Source organism: Narcine bancroftii, chromosome 13 (genome assembly GCF_036971445.1).
Source record: "Narcine bancroftii isolate sNarBan1 chromosome 13, sNarBan1.hap1, whole genome shotgun sequence".
Lineage (NCBI taxonomy): Eukaryota > Metazoa > Chordata > Chondrichthyes > Torpediniformes > Narcinidae > Narcine > Narcine bancroftii.
In genome coordinates, this window is record NC_091481.1 from 45,535,456 (window position 1) to 45,556,242 (window position 20,787).

The 20,787-nt window shown below is 44.5% G+C and overlaps 1 protein-coding gene across 1 annotated transcript in view; it reads left to right on the plus strand.

Moving 5' to 3' along the window:
- Positions 1–3,093: 3,093 nt before the first annotated feature.
- LOC138748623 (histidine ammonia-lyase-like) overlaps positions 3,094–20,787 on the plus strand; it is a 62,955-nt gene continuing 45,261 nt past the window's right edge. The window contains 4 exon segments of the mRNA XM_069909140.1: positions 3,094–3,340; positions 14,436–14,464; positions 18,919–19,053; positions 19,147–19,219. Coding sequence (XP_069765241.1) covers positions 3,094–3,340; positions 14,436–14,464; positions 18,919–19,053; positions 19,147–19,219 — 484 coding nt within the window.

The window sequence follows — 20,787 nt, forward strand, 5'->3', positions numbered from 1 at the left end:
TACCAATGGTAGTCTGCCAGAAATTTGGAGAACCCATCCCCCATGAGTGTGACAGAGTCCAAGTGTGGGCTTGGAGCTTGACTTCACCTAAAGAGAACATCTGGAATGTTTTGATGTGAACCAGTCATTTCCCCTGGAGGGAAGTGGCGTTCGGACTGTCTGTCCAAAACATTCAGGAGGCTGTCTTGGTGGCCAGTCACTGTAGCTATTAGTGAAGGCTGGTCCTGGCTTTTCCTGGAAATGTGCAGGGTGGGCGACAGTGGCAGGCTTCTGTGCCTCGTCTCTGGTGGTAGAAACACCACTGGAGGTGGACAGTAAAACCATAATGCTGGTGAAACTCAGCAGGTCAAGCAGTGTACTTCATATAGCAAAGATAAAGCTACATAAACATTTCAGGCTTGAGCTCTCCATTAGGGTATGAGCAAAATGTAGGCAGGCACCCAAACAAAGTGGAAGGGAAGGGGCAGGGGAGGAGCACAGGCTCACAAGCTGGATAGAGGGATGGCCTTGTGAATGGAGAGGGAAGGGAGTGAAGAGCTGAAGGAAAAAAGACAGAAGGAATGAAAAGGGAGGGAGAATGGACAATAGGTTAGCAGAATCCAGAAAAGTTAATGTTACTACCATGTGGTTGGAGAATGCCCTGATGGAATATTAGGTATTGCTACTCGAATTTATGGGTGGTCTTGGTTTGGCAGTCATGTCAGTGTGGGAGTGCAATGCAAAATTTAAATAGTTGGCCACGGGGAGATCCCTGTCACTGATGTGGATAGAGCAAAAGTGCTCAGTAAAGTGATCACTCAGACTGTGTCCAGTCTCTCTGTCATAGACAAAACCACAATGGGAGCACCAGGATGCAGTAGTTGTCTCCTGCAGATTCATGGGAAGTGTTTGGAGCCCCTGAGGAGTGGGCAGAGTAGGGGAAGGTGCCGAGGTTGCAATTGGCTGGAAGGGATGTGTGGATGAGGTGGGGGGTGGGGGTCACAGGGGGAGCAGCCTCCAAGGAATGTGGAGAGGGGAGGAGGTGAAGATGTGTTTGGTGGTGGGATCACGTTGTAGGTGATGGAAATTCCAGAGGATAATATGTTGGATGCTGGTGGGGTGGTAGGTGAGGAGAAGGAAAATCCTGTTTTTGTTGCCTCTCAAGGTGGGGGGGGGCAGGGCAGATGTGTGGGAAATAGAGGAGATGCAAGTAAGGGTGATGGTGGATGGGAAATCATGTTTTTGGAAGAAGGACATCTCACTTGATCTGGTCCAGAAGACCTCATCTTGGGAGTAGATATGTCAGAGATGGAGGAATTAGGAGAAAGGGATAGAATCCTTTCAGGGGACTGGGTGTGAAGAAAGAAGTGTTTTGGGAGTTGGTAGATTTTTTTGAGATGGAGACAGCAAGATCAAGAAAAGGGAGAGTGTTGTTGGAGATGGTCCAGGTGAATTTGAGGTCAGGGTGAAAGATGGCAGCAAAATGAATAAAGTGACAAGCTCATCTCAGGTGTATGAGGCAGCCCCGATGTTGTCATCATTGTAACAGAGGAAGAGTTGTGTCTTGTCTGTGTAGGCTTGCAGCAAAGATTGCTCCACAAAACTCACAAACAGGCAGGCATAGCTGCGACCCCATGAGGGTCCCCTTTGATTTGATTGGAAGTGAGTTGAGTTAAAGGAGAAGTTATTAAGAGTGAGAACAAGTTCTACTGGGTAAAGGAGGGTGGTGGTGGAGGGGAACTGGTTGGGTCTCTTGTCAATAAATAAATGAAGTGCTTTGAGACTTTCTATATGGGGGATGGAGGTGTAAAAGGATTGGACATCCATTGTAAAAATGAGGCAGAACAGTTCAGGGAAATGGAATTTGAAGTCATTGAAGAGATGGAGGACATGTGAGGTATCATAGATGTAGGTGGGGATGGATTGGACCAGGTGAGAAAAGATAAAACTAGTCTGGTGAGCCAAGAGCAAGCGTAAACAATGGTTTTTCCCTGATGAATGGATTTATGTATCTTGGGTAATAAGATTGGAGGCTGTGGAAGGGAAGTCACCAGAGGTGATGGTGTTGGAGAAGGTGGCTTGATGTGCTATGGTGGGGTCCTGTGGAATGGGTGTGTCTGAGGGCTGTCGTCTGGCCTCGGCAATATAGAAGTCAGTCCGCCAGACCACAACAGCACCAACCTTGTCTGTGGATTTGATGATGAGGTTGGGATTGTTGAGGAGAGAGTGGAGGGCAGAGCATTCAGAGGAGGTGAAATGAGAATAAGAGGGGAGTGAAGTTGATTCAGTTGAATGCTTGGTGGCAGTTAGAAATAAAATGGTCCAGAGCAGACAGCTGAGAGGAGGAAGAAGGCTTATAGTGGGAGAAGGGGACTTGGGTAGGGTGGGGGGTGGGGGAAGGGTCACAGTCGTGGAGAAAGCCTGGAGACGGAGGCGACTGAAGAAGAGTTTGGCATGGTGGCATGCGCAGAACTCAATGAGGTGTGAGCAGATGGGGATGAAGGTTAAGGCCTCTGCTGCGGACAGAGTGCTCTGTCTCAGAGAGGGGATGGTCAGAGAGGATGATGAAAATCAAGCAGGGATCAGAGTGGGAGTCGGTGTGGTGGAGGGTGTTGGGGGAGGTGGGATTAGGAGGTCAGAGAGTGGAGTATGGAAAGTCAGAAGGGGTGAGGTGGAAGGTTAGGGAGGTCAAGATTGAACCCAGATTTCTGGACATTGAGGCAGAAGCTCCACCCACTTTGTTACTGTGTCTCTCTTCCTCACTTGTACAACCCAGCAATAAAGAAATGTACTAAGTAACCTTTTGGCCAGACTCAGCCATGCCTGCTTTCTTTTTGCTTTTGTCAGCTCGTTTCAGTTAATTATACACCCAAAATAAAGTATATCAGGTGTAATATTTAATTCCAAATAAAAATAATTAAAAGTTCCTCTAATCATTCCTTGCAACTGTTTTTAGCAGATCAAGAAGGCTTGATGATTAACCATGAATATTTGCAACAAACACTGTTAATTTTTAATGGACAATGACTATAAATGTATAATGGAACTTATGTATTTTATTTCCAGGAAGAGTGTGTTTGGAGATACTTTCTTGTTGGTTCTGACTAACAAATGATGCTTTGCATCAATGTGTGCGTGAAGGATGAATGGCTGACAGTTCTCTGTGAAGATTCTTCTTATACCATCCAGTGGTTGGGTCAAGAAGCTCTCAGTCGCTACACAAAGGGCAAGGTGGATGGTGGTGACCTGGGATGTGGAGAAGAAGTTAAGTTCCTGGTGAAACATTGTCAAGGACAGAGTCTGCTGGATCCTAATAATGCCATCGGGGATGTCTTGCAAGATCAGGATTTCATTCAGATCGGTAGGTCAATGCAAAAATTCTATTGATCAACTGATTTGGAATAATGATTAGTTTTGATATTTAGTTCCTTTCTCAGGGAAATTTAGCATGATCAGCTCTCAAATATTTATCCTGAACTTATCAAGCCTTTTGGTTTCTCCATTCCAGTTATCCAAGACCAAGGAACGCAACTCAATTCATTGAATACCAACTTTTCCTCTGTGTATCCTTTTTTTGAGTTTATTCAAATGGTTGACAATTATATTCATGCTGCTCTCATTATCACACATTTCTCAAGAGTCACCTTTCAGCTTGATGCTGACAAAATTCTGTCTTGGTAAATCAGATCACTTTAAGGAGATTATCATTTGCAACATGCAGCCAATATGCAAGTCACAACTTATAGGAAGAAACCTATTGAACCCATCCAAGTTTTCTATGCAGAAAGCCTACCCTATTCTCCCATTTAACTTCTTCATTGTTTCTTAAAATAACCTATAATATGATCTCTACCTGGTTCAAGGCATTGATCCAGTGTTAGGTAATGTATGGAATTCTAGAATTTAGACCCTTCGAGTAAAATACATTTCCAAATAAAGGTAAATGGAATCAATATGGGGTTCCATTAATTTTTAATTTTTATGGTAACAGGTCATTTTGGCCCTTTGAATCCAATTTACACCTCATTAGTCTACACCCCCCGGAACGTTTTGAATGGTGGGAAAAAAAACTGGAGCCTCCAGAGAAAACCCATGCAGACATGGGAAGAACACCAATTACTTACAGACAGCGCGAGATTTGAACTCAGTTCCAGTCCTGATCGCTGGCACCGTAGAGGCATTGTGCTAATCACCACACCAACTGTCCGCCCAATTCTTCTTACAGTTTGACAATTCCTCATGTGGAGTGGATGTACCGTCCATCAACATGGGGGTAGTAAAGGGGTTGAGAGAATGGCCTGAAGCAGTTGCACAGTGGAAGCTGGAAGGGAATGCTGTAGTGGAGCAACTGGAAGAAGGAAATAGTGAGGAGCAAGGGTGTGGGAGGATAAACCTTGGCTCAAGATGCTTGGCTAAGAATAGATAGGCTTGAGTGACCAAGCCCAGGACACTTCCACCAGAAGGTAACAGAGGAGAGGAGGGTAGAAGGAACAGAACTAACAAACAAGGCCAAGAAAGATGGGAAAAGTGAAGGTCAATTATAACCTTGGTAAGAATCGGAAACACAATTGAAAAGTGCCATCATATTGAACAGATTTGGGTGAAGACAAAGATTGTGGTTGGAAGGTACTACAGTCAAGGGTGGATTTTTGAACAAAGAGCAATGTCTGCAGGTTTGAAAGGATCCAAGAATCAGTTTCGTTTCTCTCACCTTGGATCTAGTTATTCAAGCAATTAGGCTTTTGTTACGAGCCCAGAGGACCCCAAAACCCAGCAGCAATAGATATTCACCAAGATAAATGGTTACTTAAACAAAAGTTGCTTTTAATTATCTTTAAACATGAAAATAGAATCGAACTTTAACTTATTTCTATTGACTTACTTAATCTAACTTAACCCTCTTCTAGTTCTAATCTAATGTGTGTGTAAGTTCGGAAAAGTTCTCTGGTTCACAGTCCAATCTCACATCTCATTCCTCCAAGTTCACTGGTTGCAGGTAATTCTTATACAGTGCACAGAATTTAACATTTATAAAGTTCGCCAGGTTTTGGTGCTTGAAAGGGAAATGGTTACCACTCAGGAAGTTTCTTGTCAGTTTTCATGTTGTTCCAGGACACCCACAACTGATTTCTTTTTAATCAGCCACTTCAGTGTCTTGCTGATGAAACTTGCCCCCTCAGGGTTCTCCAGATGATAACCTCTTTCTTTCAGGACACCACAGAGTGTCTTTTTGTTTCTCTTATTCCAAGTGAAACATTAGACAGCCAGTCCTCTCCTCTTGCATGAACCACAAGGGTTTTGACCAGGCTGAACTAAGCACTCACAACCTGTCTTCCAAATGGGGTTTTCCTTAAACTTGCCAGCTTGTCCTGTTCCAGTCTGGCTCTGAAATGTCTAGCATGAGTAGAGCTCCAGTATTTTGAATATGTGACCTCACTAAAAAACTGCCCCAATTTATCTCCCAAAAATATATCAATATTCTGTCCCGCTGCCACCATTAACTCAGCCCGCATATCCTCCAATACCTGCACATCTGCCCTGGCCCCCTCCATCACCACATACAAGAAGGACAGGATTCCTCGTCCTCACCTACTACCATGTCCAACACATCCTTCTCCGCCATTTCTGCTTCCTACTATGTGATCCCACCACAACACATATTCCCTTCTCCTCCCCTTTCTGCCTTCCACAGGGACTGCTCTCTCTGTGATTCATCCACTCCTCCCTCCCCACCAATCATCCCCTTGGGATCTATCCCTATGACCACAAGAGATGCATCACTTGTGTCCCCACCTCCTCCCTCACCACTATTTGGGGCCAAGTGAAGCAACAATCCTCTTGTGAATCTTTGGGGTCATTTACTGCATATGGTGCTCCTGCTGTGGTCTCCTCGACATTGGAGAGACTGGACACAGACTGGGAGATATCTTTGTTGAGCACCTAGGCTCTGTCCGCTGCTACAGCTTTGATCTCTCAGTGACAACCCACTTCAATTCTCCATCCCATTCCCTTGCTGACATTTCTGTCCATTATCTCGTGTACTGCCAGACTGAGACCACCTGGAATTGGAGGAATCACACCTCATCTCTGACTGGGTATCCTCCAACTAGATGGCCATTAATGTTGCATTCATTAACCTCCCCCCCCCACCATCACTTATTCCCCATCACCTTCCCACAGCTCTGGCTCCCTTCCTTTTCCCAGTCTCCTTTCGCACAGAAATGATAAATTCTTACCTTGTCCCTGATCATATCCTATTAACACCTTTTGTTGGTCTGGATTCCTCCCCCTGCAAGTGTTGTCTGGATTCTGAGATTTCCTGCTTCTGGCTCATTCTGCTTATTCCTTGAAGAAGGGCTCAGGCCCAAAACATCGGTAATGTATCTTTGCTTTTTATGGACGCTGTGAGACTGGCTGAGTTCCTCCAGCATTTCTGAGTTTTTACTACAATCACAGCATCTGCAGACTTTCTTGTTTCATTTAGATTATAACCTTCCCCATATCTCCACCTTCCCCTTTATGGAGTGTAAATGATTTGTGATTGATCTTGCATATTTTGTTTGAGGTAAAGCCCTTCCTTATATCCCAAGCCTTTTAATTCAGAAAGTATTCTCACTGACTTGCTTTCTGCCTTGTCATTCACTATTTACTTGAAGTTCTGTTGGGGACAGCCCAGTCTGTTAAAACAGAGAGCAACACTTCCCCATCCCTTAACTTTGGGTCTGGTTTCATGGAATTCTACAGCTTGAAAACAGGCCATTCAGCCCAACTCATCCATTCAGACCAAGGTATCTATCGAAGATTGTTCTATTTTCCTGCATTTTCTCCTCAATCCCTCTAAAGCAGGGGTGTCAAACTCAAATTTACGGAGGGCCAAAATTAAAAACTTGGACTAAGTCGAGGGCCGAACTAAATATTTATTGAAAATTTTCAACAACATCTGCATGTTTTCTCTTCTTTCATCATATCTAATGTTAAACTTTAGGATATAACTTTAGGAGGATAATGTTACAGGTCAGGAGTAGGTAGCTCAAGTTCACCCTTTGCTTGACCTGAGGGAAACATATTTGGTCCCTGTGGAGATGTAGTCAGCATTCACAGGCTGTGTCCATTTTGGCCTGCATCAGGACTCAGCATTTCCTGCTCACTCCTCAGGCTCTAGGCCTCTATTCACCCTCGACCCACCATCCCTCTACCTGACCAGTCCTTTACCCAACCTCTACTCACCCCTCACTCCACTTGCTCTGCCCCTACCCACCCCATCCTATACACGCCCCTCTACTGCCTCTCCCCTCAACCTGTTCCTCCCTCTACCTGTCTCTCACCCTCTAATCACTCCTCCCCTACTCGCCCTGCCCTTCCCCTTTTACCTCTTCCCTATCCACCCCTCCTTCTACTCATCCCTCCCTCTAACTGCCCCTCGCACCACCATAACTTCCCCTGCCCATTACTCCTCACCTACACCCTCTACCCACCCCTGCTTACCCACCCACTCAGGCCCAGCGCGCTGCCGATCAGCCTTTGCGGACAGCCACCATCTCTCTCTTCACGTGCAGGGCCGAACCAGCCATCCCTGGGGTCCGCGCGGGTGCAAGCGCTGAAGGCCGTGGCAACCGGGAGAAGTGTGCTCGCGCTGTGGAAGGGCCGTCCGGTGCCAGTCGCGCGGGGCTCATGCTGCCCGGGGGCCGTGTGCAGCCTGCCATGCCCGTCGCGCCGACAGGAAATCACAGGTGCTCGCCAATCCGCCGCACCGCTTGACAGGTGGGAGAAGTGACTGGTTGTGCGGGGAGTCTTCCAACCGGCTTGCTGGCTGATGACATTGACAGACTTCTCGTGTTACAATTTCTCGTGTTACAATGGGGAAGGATGTGCAATGAAGGGGGAGGATGGTGGGGACGACATTACCAAAAAACAGCATCGGCTCTCGCTGCAGGGTGGGCCACCTCTATTACATTTTTGAAATGATCTTGCGGGCCAAATATAATTATATCACGGGCCAAATTTGGTCCGCAGGCCAGAGTTTGACATGTGTGCTCTAAAGCTTTCATCTTTCTAAATGTCTTTTAAACATTATATTTCCTCTCACTCCTATCACTTCCTCTGGCAGATAGTTTCAGTTATCCACCATTTTTAGTCTGGAGTAAGTTGTCCACCACATGTTGGTAGCTCTTCTTCTTTTGATCTTTGGTCCCAAGATTAACCCTGCTCCACTCCAGGTCGAGAACTTTGGACAATGCTGGAGGAGTTGTTGGTAAGGTGTTCACTACACAGGGCTGTTAGCATTGGAGCTGTACCCATGCTAATCAAGTAACAGCAGGTTGCATATTGTAATCCTTGGTTGTTATAAGTCTGTACACAGTTGCTAGTATCGGTAATGTAAAGTTCAACGTGACTGGGTTGAACTTTGTAAGTCTGTACACAGTTGCTTGCATTATTAGTATTAAATCTGATGTGACTGTATGAGTGTAAGCAGTTGCCACTATCGGTCGTGTTAAGTCTGATGTGACTGTATGAGTGTAAGCAGTTGCCACTATTGGTCGTGTTAAGTTTGATGTGACTGTGTTTTGTGATTGAGAGTAACAATGATCCCTGTTGTGATCCCCTTACATGTGTTTTAATAAAGATCCTTCCTGTGTTCAGTCTATGTCCAGACTTGTTGCTCTTTGAACCCAATGAACTTTTCCCTTCCCACACAACATATTGCAATCCAAAACTTCCCACATCATTCCAGATGTAGTGTTACCAATGTCAGGTACATCTAGAACATGAGTTACAAACTCTTGTGCTCAATGTCCCATCCAATGAAATCAAGTGTGCCAAACACCTTCTTTGCCTTCCTGTCTAATTCTATAATTCTCTCAGTGCTTCCTAAGCCTCTGGGGGGGTATAAAAACAATTGTATTTAATTAATTTATTTTAATTTTAATTTAGGACACAACACAGTAAGAGGCTCTTCTGGCCCAGGTGCCCATGCAGCCCAAATACACCCATGTGACCCATTAATCTACAAACCCTGGAATATCTTTGGAATGTGGGGAGAAACCAGAGTACCTGAAGGAAACCCCTGCAGACATCTGACCATGAGATATAGAAGCAGAAGTAGGCCATTCAGCCCATCAAGTTTCTCTGCCATTCCACCATTCTTCCACTGAGCCCCACTCCCCTAGCTTCTCCTCATAACCTTTGATAACCAGCCAGTCCAACAGGATCCATAGGAGGTAAAGAAATGTTACGATACTAAGGCTGTGGGTGGTTGGCTTGCGAGAACCAAGTATCGGATCCTGGATTAGAGAGGGTGCTCTGGGCAAGAAGGCTCCTGGAAGGTCCTGGGCATCGATGGTCTCCTCATCATGTCAGAGGTTTGGATATTGGCTCAAGCAACCTATGAATTGAACTGAACTACAGTCTTGTGCAGAGGGTGGGGGAATGATGGAGGCGAATCGACAGACACCCAGTGATTCTGAGAGGAACCTCTTTTGCTTCTTTTTCTCTGACTGTAAGGGAAATGTTAATGATGAATCTTTGTCTGTCTTATGGCAGACTGAAGGTAATTTTGTGTAATATTTTATCTCTATTTTATTCATGACAATAGAATAATAATTTCTGATCCACTGTCCCCTCTCTGCAATGATTTAATTCCATTTATAACCAGCAGAAACATCTCATCACCGCCCACTCCCACTTCTGATATCCATGGATATTTAGTTCCCAGCTCAGTGATGTCCACAATGTCATACCTGCCAATTTCAAGCTGTGCTACTAGACCATCCATCTCATTTTTCTTCTGCTGGCATTTCAATACTAGTGCTGCATTCATCAACCTTTTCCGTTTTGTTTCCAAAGTTCCTCAAGTTAAATTCTTAATCTTACGCTTGCAATTTTGCCCTATTGATCTCCTGCCAAGTACCTATTTGTGAAACTTCTGCCTTGTTCACTGCCCTCTCATTCTGATTCCCATCCTGTGATGCGATCAGTGACTACTCACAGACACAAAGCAGGCAGTCAAAGGCTTTATTGATCAGATACTGCTGGCTCATGTCCAAGGGAGGGGACTAGGGCTCTTGGCCTTTATTAGGTGTGCTTATGGGGGAGGGGGTTACAGGTACAGAAGGCAGGCCACCCTGCCAAGTCCAGTAAGGACATGCCTGCAGTGCCATGTGTCCCCTGAAAAACTACCTTAAACTCTCCCCAACAGCTCTACCAAATCTGCCCGCCAGGATATTGGTCCCCCTCTATTTCAGATGCAACCCGTCCTTTTTGTACAGGTCAGACCTTCCCTAGAAGAGATCCCAATGATCCACAAATCTGCGGCACCAACTCTTCAGCCATGCATTCATCTGCCGTAACTCCCTATTTCTGCCCTCACAGAAATCCAGAGATGACCATCCTTGAGGTCCTACTTTACAGCATCTTTCTCAACTCCCCATATTGTTCTTTTCCTATGTATGCCTAGGTTCGGCGCCAGAACAAATGTTAGAGGACGGCATTAGCATATTAGAGGGGCTCATAAACTTGTTCAGTGGGGGGGAAGAGGGGTCACCTGCTGATGAAAATTAACACCATCCACCTCCCCCCCTCCCCCCCGACATAAGAGATGAGGGCACTGCTTTTATTGCATCAAACATCACAAGACGCTACTAATGCTTGATGCACGCTAGTGACGCGGTCGGGGTTGGGTGGAGAGTCACGAGCGTGTGTCAACCTTGATGCTAGCGGCGCTTGATGTGCACTAGTGATGCGGGAGATGACGTCTGATGGCTAGCAATGGCTGAGACTCTATCAGGGGCACAGCAACTCACTTGGAGGGGGAAAAGCCCGTGGAGGCCGCCCTCCTTGGCACCAACCCTGTGTATGCCATGGTGAACCACAATGTGGGGAGAACGTACAAACTCCTTACAGACAACACTAGATTTGTAACCAGGTTGCTGGCACTGTTATAGTATTGTGGTAATCACTATACTAACCATGGTTCTTCCATAGCTTCTTGTTACTGAGTGAATTGGGGACACAGAACAGGGTTATAATGGAATCCTAGATGAGGCAAGTGAAATACTCTTGTCCACTCATTAAACTCTGTTCTTGTCACTCCTTGCTCAGAAATGCTTGACCATTCTGTTCATATGAAATGCTACCTGTGGAGACAAATTTTACTTGTTTGTTTGTGACTCTTTAAAAATTTTGAACTTTGTAATACATAACCATAACCTTCTCTGCTCTAAGATTAGTGCTAACTACTCCAAACTCACTATGCATCAGTGCTTGGCCCACTTTGACCATGCTGGTAATTCCCTTGCACTCTTTCCAAAGTTCTAACTACTTTCAAGATTATAGCATTCTTTTCATTCCCTTCCAGGACTGCGAGAGTATTCAAAAGGTAGCAGGAAAGGTAGTTACTCATTTACATCTCTCCATTGACCAATTAGCTGTAGCAGATAAAAAGGGAAATGCAAGAGGAGCGGCCAGTATAGAGCGGCCTAGTGTAGGAGTGGGGCTTTGAAGTTTGGTTCGAGTGGATTTGGAGAGCAGGGGCTGAGGAGAAAGTACAGGAATTGAGGTAAAGTCAGGACAGGTTTTTCTAACGCCTTGATCAGTGGGAATGACAGGCAGGGCAGGGACATGCTCCTCTAACAGAATGTGGATAGTCAGGGAAGACAACACTATCCCTGATATCTTTATCTGTGAAAAGTGCATCCAACTGCAGTTCCTTACAAACTGAGTTAGGGAATTGGAGCTGGATGAACTCTGAATCATTTGGGAGGCTGTGGGGATGATAGACAGGAGTTACAGGGATCCATCACACACAGGAGGCAGGTAGCTGGATAACAGTCAAGCAATGCAGGGTACCCCTATGGCCATTCCCCTCAGCAACAAGGATATGCATTTAGATACTGCTGACGGGGATGAGCAGTATTGGGCTAGGCAGTAGCAGCCAGGCCAACAGTGCTGTGGTCAGCTCCGAGCCTCAGAAACGAAGGCTGGAATCAGGTAGACTGATTGTATAGGGGACTTAATAGTTAGGGGAACAGAAAGGAGATTCTGTAACTGCAAAAAAAACCTCCAGGATAGTATGTTGCTTCGTGTTTGCTTGGGTCCAGGGTGTTTCTGAATGGGTGCAGAATATTCTTAAGGGGGAAGCCTGAGGTCATGGTATATATTGGTACCAATGACATAGGTAGGAGTCGGGTATGGGATCTGGAAGGTAGGTTTATGGAAGTAGGTCAGAGGCTGAAGAGCAAGATCTCCAAGACGGTAAACTCAGAATTACTCCCAGTGTCACGAGCTAAGGAAGGTCAGGACAGGAAGACAGTGCAGGTCAATGTGTGGCTGGTGCAGGGGGCAAGGGTTCAAGTTCTTGGAATCATTGGAGCCTGTTCTGGGGATGGGTTGCACTTGAATTTGAGGGGAACCAATATCCTGGTAGGGAGGTTTTAGCGAATGCTGTTGGGAGGTGGGGTTTAAATTAGCTTCGCAGGGGGATGGGAACCAAAGTGAAGAGGCACTTCACTTGGAGCACAAGTAGGGATGGCTGGTGGGGAGTTTATGAAGAAAGACAGGCAGAGAGGGGGAAATTGCAGCCAATGGGATGATTGGCAATGCAACTGGGACAGAGTCAAAGACCTGAATGTTTTGTATTTAAATTCATGCCATACAATAAATTGTTAATAACCTTGTGCAATAGCTACAGATTGGCATGCATAATAACACTGTGGCCATCAAGGAGTCGTGGCTTAAGGATGGGAGCTGAATGTTGAAGGATTCACAGTCTATCGAAAGGATAGGCATGTGAGCAGATGGGGTGATGTGGCATTCCAAAGAGGTGATAAAGGATCAGAATATAAAGAATTTTAAAATGGCAAGCGTGTATAAATGCTGTTGGCTGTTATATGCAGACCACTAAACAGTAGCCAGGATGTGGACAACCTCTTGCAAGAGCAGCTAGAAAAGACACGTCAGAAGGCAATGTTATGGTGATCATGGGAACATGCACGTAGATTGGGAAAACTAGGTCGGGACTGGATCTCAAGAGAGATTTTGTAGAAAGCGTACAAGATGGGTTTTTTTTTAGAGCAGCTTGCTGATGAGCCCACTAGGAGATTAGCTGTACTGGATTGGCTGTTGTGTCATACATGAGGTGTTTAGAGAGCTTAGGGTAAAGGAACCATGAGGGGGCAGTGAGATATCAACATGATTGAGCAATTGGAGCCATAACAAGGCTATAACAAGGCTAAAAACAGTGAAGTAAAGGGATTTACTCAAAGGCATGAAAGGGGAACAGACCACAGTAGATTTGAAGGGGGCACTAGTAGGAAGACGGCATGGCAGCAATGGATGGAGTTTCTGCAAGAAATGGGGAAGGTGCAGGAAAAATACCAAAAAAAGTAAATATTGAAATAGAAAAATGTTAGAACTGTAGCTTACAGGGGAAGTCGAAGACAATGCAAAAAACAAGGAGAGCATACAAGGAAGCAAAAACTAGTGGGAAGATAGAGGACTGGGATTTTTAAAAACTGGTAAAAGGTAACAAAAAAACATGAAAGAATGCTAGCAAACAATATCAAAGAGAATACAAAAAGCTTCATCAAGGAGAAAAAGAGTAGAAGAGAGGTGAGTTTAGATATAGGGCCACTAGAAAGTGACACTAGATAAATAATAATGATTGGTATCAGGGAAGGGAAGGGAGTGCAGTTACTATTTCAATGGAGAAAGTGCTCAGAGAGCTGCATAGTCTAAGGGTGGATAGATCTCCTGGACTAGGTGGATCACACCTTGGGTACTGAAATAAATAGTGGTAGAGATTGTAGAGGCCTTGGTCATGATATTTCAGAGATCAATAAATTCTGGCAGTTCTGGAGGACTGAATAATCACAAATATTCAAGAAAGGAGGGAGGCAGCAGAAAAGAGATAATAGGCCAGTTAGCCTGACATCAGTAGTTGGGAAAATATTGGAGTCGATTGTCAAGGATGGAATTATGGAGTATCTGGAAGCATATGACAGGATAGACCAAAGCAACCATGGCTTCCTTAAGGGAAGCTATTGGAATCTTTGAGGAAGTGACAAACAGGCTGGATAAGGGAGATACGGTGGATGCTGTGTATTTGGATTTTCAGAAGGCCTTTGTCAAGGTGCCACACAGAAGGCTATTTAACAAGATAAAAGCCCATGGTACAACAGGAAACATACGAGTATGGGGATAGCATTGGCTGATTGGTAGGAAGCAGAGAGTTGGGATACAGGGATCATATTCTGATTGGCTGCTAGTTGCTGGCGGGGTTCCACAGGGGTCGGGGTTTAGGGCCACTTCATTTTATGTTGTGTATTAATGATTTAAATTATGGAATTAATGACTTTGTGGCCAAGTTTGCAGATGAAATGAAGATAGGTGGAGGAGCAGGTAGTGTTGAGGAAACACAGAAGCTACTGAAGGACTTGGACAGATTAGGACAATGGGCAGAGAGGTGGAAAATGAAATAATGTCAGAAAGTGTACAGCCATGCACTTTCATAGAAAAAAATAAATGGACAGACTTATTTTTTTAAATGGGGAGAAAACTGAAAATACCCAGATGCAAGGATAACCTGAAGGTAAACTTGCAGTGGTGAAGAAGACAAATTATAGTGTTCATTTCAAGAGGAATAAAATACAAGAGCAGGGATGTGATGTTGAGGCTTTATAGCACACATGTCAAACTCTGGCCTGTGGGCCAAATTTGGCCCACGATATAATTATATTTGGCCCGCAAGATGATTTCAAAAATGTATTAGAGGTGGCCCGCTGGCCGCCGCGCCAGTATAGCACATGCACAGCTAATACTATAAATCCCAGAATGCATTGGCGTCAGCCCGCTAATCGCCCCCACCTCCTCTGTTTACGTTGCAGGGTCTCACCGTGGATTCTGATTTTGGGGCCTGGCCGGTGTCAGGGGAAGCCAAGGCCGCTTCCCAGCGCCCGGAACCAGAGGCCTCGGGCCTGACCTCGCCAGGACCGTTGCCCACTCCCCCTCCCTGCTGCAGGCCGACCCGCGACTCACGGTGACGGGGCCGCTGATCCGCCGAGATGCTGCCCTGCAGCGAGAGCTGATGCCCCTCCACTGTCGTTGTCCAACCCGATCGTCCGCAAACCCCGCCCTCCCGCACACAGGCCTGAGTAAGGATTATGAACTTTAATCTCAGGATAAAACGATCTTCCAATAGTTTCATGTCACAGTGATAAATATATTCCTGGTTAAAAATGGTCCTGCACCTGGATACAAGCTCATTAGGCATAAAACTTGAAAAGTGTGTCAATCAAAGGATATCTGTACCAATGGAAAAAGGGCATGGCAAATAACCCTGCTAGAGTTCATGCCCACAATCAGTCACCCATTTGATTGTTTCAGGAATCATGTTATTCTCCCACATTCTCAATAGCCCTCAGATTTTACTATTCAACAGCACACTAGCAACATTTGACAAATCCTCTATAGAGAAATATATATTGAATATTTTATTTCTCATTTGTTAATGCTTCTGGAAAGAGTTTATCCAAAACTATTATTAAACATTTATTTTAATAAGAAAAAGTTTAACATTACATATGTTGAAAGAAGAGAAAACATGCAGATGTTGTTGAAAATTTTCAATAAATATTTAGTTCGGCCTTCGACTTAGTCCAAGTTTTTAATTTTGGCCCTCCGTGAATTTGAGTTTGACACCCCTGCTTTATAGAATGCTGGTGAGACCTCCCTTGAAGTATTGTGAGCAGTTTTGAGCTCCTCATTTAGGAAAGGATTTGCTGACATTAGAGAGGGTTCAGAGGAGGTTTACAAACATGATTCTGGGAATGAAAGGGTTATCATGTAAGGAGCATTTAACAGCTCTTGGTCTGTATTCATTGGAATTTAGGAGAATGAGGGGGGAATCTCATTGAAAGACATGTACAGAATAGATGTAGAAAGTTTGTTGCCCATGGTGGGAGAGGACACAACTTCAGGATTGGAGGGCATCCATATGGAACAGGAATTTCTTTGGTGAGAGGGTGGTAAATCTATGGAATTTGTTGCCACAGGTGGCCGTGGAGGCCAAGTCATAAGGTTTATTTAAGGCAGAAATTGTGCATCAAAAGTAATGGGGAAAAGGCCAAGCAGTGGGGCTGAGTAGGGAAATGGATGAGCTCACGATTAATTGGCGAGACAATCTCGATGGGCTGAAAAGCCTAATTCTGCTCATATATCTTCTGATATTTTGCTGAACTTAACAGTATCCCAATTCAGGCATTAGTAGTAGTTTATTTCTGTCACACATTTAACACAACACATGTTGATCCAAAGCGCTGAACATATAATTAGGAATAAATTAGATACTATCTAAATGACAACAGGCAGCAAAATATACTGGTGTAGCTATCTTTTTACATAGACTATTCTACTTAGAATTAAACACTAACCCGTTCCTCCTGATCACTTATAAAGTTCCTTGTTTTTATTCTCTTTCTTCATTTGCAAGGAGCTGCAGGAAGTGGTGAAAGCAGCTCAAAACATCAAGCAAACTTGCCTTCCCTCCATGGATTCCATCTATATTTCCCGCTGTCTAACAAAAGCAGCCAACATAGTGAAGGGTCCATCACACCGCGGACACACTCTCCTCTCCCTCCTCCCATTGGGGAGAAGGCTCAAAAGTATGAAATTGCACACCCACATGTTTAAAGACCGGCATGAACCCCACATGATCTCATACTGTTATTTTAATTCAAGATTCGTAGTAAAGCAAATGCTCCGATGTCTCATGGTTTTATATAATATAATACAAATTTGCATTTAGTCTGCCACAAGGCAGACAAAGATTCGCCATCAGGATCTGGACCAGCTGGAAAAAAGGGGCTGAAAAATGGCAGATGGAATTTAATGCAGACAAGTGTTAGGTGTTGCATTTTGGAAGGACCAACCCAAGAAAGGAGGTACATGGTAAATGGTAGGGCACTGAGGAGTGGGGTAGAACAGAGGGATCTGGGAATAGAGATACATAATTCCCTAAAAGTGGAGTTACAGGTAGACAGGATTTTTGGCTTTCATAAATCAAAAATATTGAGTATAGGAGTTGGGATGTTGTGGTAAAATTGTATAAGACATGGATGAGGGAAAATTTGAAGTATTGAGTGCAGGTTTGGTCACCTAACTACAGGAAAGATATCAATAAGGTAAAAAGAGTGCAGAGAAGATTTACTAGGATGTTGTCCAAATGTCAGGAATTGAGTTACAGGGAAAGGTTAATCATGTTAGGACTTTATTTCCTGGAGCGTAGATGAATGAGGGGAGATTTGATAGAGGTACAGCATTTAAAATTATGAGGGGGGTAGACAGAGTAAATGTAGGGAGGCTTTTAACACTGAGGGTAGGTGAGATACAAACCAGAGGACATGGGTTAAGGGTGAAAGGGGAAAAGTTTAGGGGAACATGATGGGGAAACGCCTTCACACAGAGAGTAGTGGGAGTATGGAATGATCTGCCAACTGAAGTAGGATCGGCATCATGGGGAGGAGAGGGGCATTCCCAGGTCATGCCCCTAAGTGAGTTATTGTGTTCTTCCCCCCCCCCCCCACTGCCCCACTGAGGGCTATTCCGGACATACAAGGAACACATACCCGTTTCTTCCACAACCTGTAAACCCTCCTCCTTCATCATCCTACCATTCACTTTCAACTATACAATGGCAAAAACAACATGACGGCCATCAAGGCCAGGTCCTGTCTCTGTTTATTTTGATACATTGGCCACCTCTGCCATAGGTGCTATTCTGTGTAAATATGCTGCTGCCACCTGTATCCCCTCCCCCTAATGCCCATCTATTAGATTTGTTCTGTCACAGACTCTGAAATGAGGTAAATTTTAACATAAGAAATTCAACAGAAACATGGTTGGGAGAGGTATGGAGGGCTATGGGCGAGGAGCAGGTCAGTGAGGCTAGGGAAAAAAATGGTTTGGCACAGACTAGAAGGGCTGAAGGGACCTGTTTCTGTGCTGTAGTGTTCTATGGTTCTATCAGCAGAAATTGCCTAGTGCCCCTTACAGTCAGAGTAAGAGAAGCAAAAGATAGTCCACTAAGTAACTAAGTGTCCGTGGATTCACCTCAAGTGCTCTTGTCGCCTCTGCAGCCACACAGACTCGTCAATACCAACCTGAGCTCCAGATCCAAACCTCCAACATGCTCTGGTTGCCTTCAGCCCCGAGGCTCCTTGGGAGCCCCTTCTGTTCCCCCGGCACCCTCTCACATCCTTGTTCTGATATTTGTACACTTTCAGCGAGTCTTGACCGCAAGTCACCATCAGCCCACATGGGTACCTCATCTTGTTCAGTGAAACCCTTTACTTTGTAAACTGTGCTTTTGTTTTAATTTATACAGCAGTCTAAAAGTGGGAAAAACCCTTCCCACTGTACCAACTATAAGATAACATGCTCGGCTATTTTAATAGCCTTCTCAGCTTCACTGTCATCCTCGAGTCAAATGTGTAATACACATTCATACTCTTCGCTATATCTTTTTAAGGTTGGGTCTTCACTGCATCAACATGCCTTTGGGTCTCTTCACTCATCTCCATGGCAACTGTTTGGTTAATTTGTTGATTTCTCTCTCATTTCAAAAATCTGATCTGCTTTTTTCAACTTCACAACAAATGAACTACTGTTTCGGGCAGCACGTTTGGTGTAGTGGTTAGCACTGTGTGTAAAGAGTTTGTATGTTCTCCCCATGTCTACGTGAGTTTTCCTTGGGGCTCCGGTTTCCTTCCATCGTTTGAAACATAGCATTAATTGGGTGTAAATTGGGTAGCATAGACTCGTGGGCCGAAATGTCTAAATTTAAATTTAAACTTTTCCTTTGATTTTACAAGTTCTTAATAAGTAAACGCAGCATGCATCAAGATTCTCAACCGGTGAGTATGACCATGCATTGAATTGTTAATGCAGTTCTAACCTTGTGTGGACTACGGTTCACTTTTTTAGAGTGATGTTTTTCTCTCTGTCCAGTACATTTACTTGGATGGAAATAGCTTAACAACCCAACTCCTGGTCCAGCTTGGCAAGGGGATGTACAAAATCAAGGTGAGATGTTGGCTGTCACTTTGAGTGATGTTTCAATGTTTCAATCCAGTCATACTGCTGTTATTACACAAGTGGCTTGGCTTTTTTTTTTAGCTTACCCCTGATGTTGAAAGAAAGGTTAACGAATCAAGGGAGCTGGTGGAAAAAATCATCAGTGAAAACCAAGGTCACATATCAAAATCTGTTTGAATTTAATTTAAATTAATATTTAACAATTTATCTTTTTGAACTGGGCTTAACATGAATGTATCAGTCTTACAGATAACACCCTGAGCCCCACCGACCTACTCCTCACCTATATCACTCTAAACCCATCCTTATCCATGTATCTGCCAGTTTTTTCTCAAACATTGCCCTCAGCCACCACCCTCTAAATAAAAAAAGTTACTCCTCAGGTTTTTGTTAAAAACTTTTCCCCCCCAAACTAAGTCTGCTGGTCACTGGCTTTCCCTGCTCTCTGCATCCATTTGATTTATTCCTTTCATAATTTTGTCCACCTCTATGGGATCGCCCTTTATTGTCCTGTGCTCCAAGGAACAAAGCCCTATCCTTCTCACCTTTTCCCTATAGTTCAGGCATAAATTTAGACATGCAGCATGGTAACAGGCCCTTCCAGTCCAGAAGCCCATGCTGCCCAATTACACCCAATTGACCTGCACTCCAGGTACATTTTGAATAGTGGGAGGGAACTGGAGACCCTGGGGAAAACCCACACAGACACGGGGAGAATGTACAAACTCCTTACAGACAGCACAGGATTCGAACCCAGGTCCTGATCACTGGTGCTGTCACAGCATTGCACCAACCAATATGCTAAACGTGCTGCCCTCTGCCTTAAATACACCCGATGATTTGGTCTTAACAACTAACAGGGGGATTAAATTCCACAGATTTACCTCTTGCTCAAGAAATTCCTCTGCATCTCCATTCAAAGCAGACAACTTTCAGTCCTGAAGTTGTGCCCTCTGGTCCAAGGTGCTCCCACCACAGGAAACAATCTTCCTACATCAACTCACTCCACACTTTTCACCATTTAAAATGTTTCAATGAGATCACCCCGTTATATTCTTCTCATTTCCAACAAGTTCAACCCAAGAACTGTCAAACGCACTTATTGATAATCCTTACATTCCCAGAATCATCCTTGTGAATCTTTTCTGAATCCTCTCCAATGTCAGAACACCTTTTCTTAAATGAGGAACCCAAAACTGCTCATAATACTCCATGAGGCTCCACCAATGCCTTAGAAAGCCTCAACATCAGAACCCTGCTCTTATATTCTATACCTCTTGAAATGAATGCCAGTGTAGCATTTGCCTTGTTTACCACTGACTCAGCATATACCTTAAGGCTATTCTACACACGGTCTCACGGGCCCCTTTGTAACTGGGTATTTTCAATTTTCTCACCAATTAGAAAATAGTCTGCCCATTTATTTTTTTCTACCCAAGTGCATGACTGTACACTCTCCAACATTGTATTTCATTTGTCACTTCTTTACTCATTCTCCTCATCTATTGAAGTCCTTCTGCAGCCTCCCTGTTTCCTCAACACCTCCCCCCCACTCTTCCACCAATCATTTCATCAGCAAATGTGGCCATAAAGTCATTAATTCCATAATCCAAATCATTAATATACAACATAAAAGGAAGTGGCCCCAAACCCCGACCCCTGTGGAACCCCGCCAGCAACTGGCAGCCAATCAGAATGTGATCCCTGTATCCCAACTCTCTG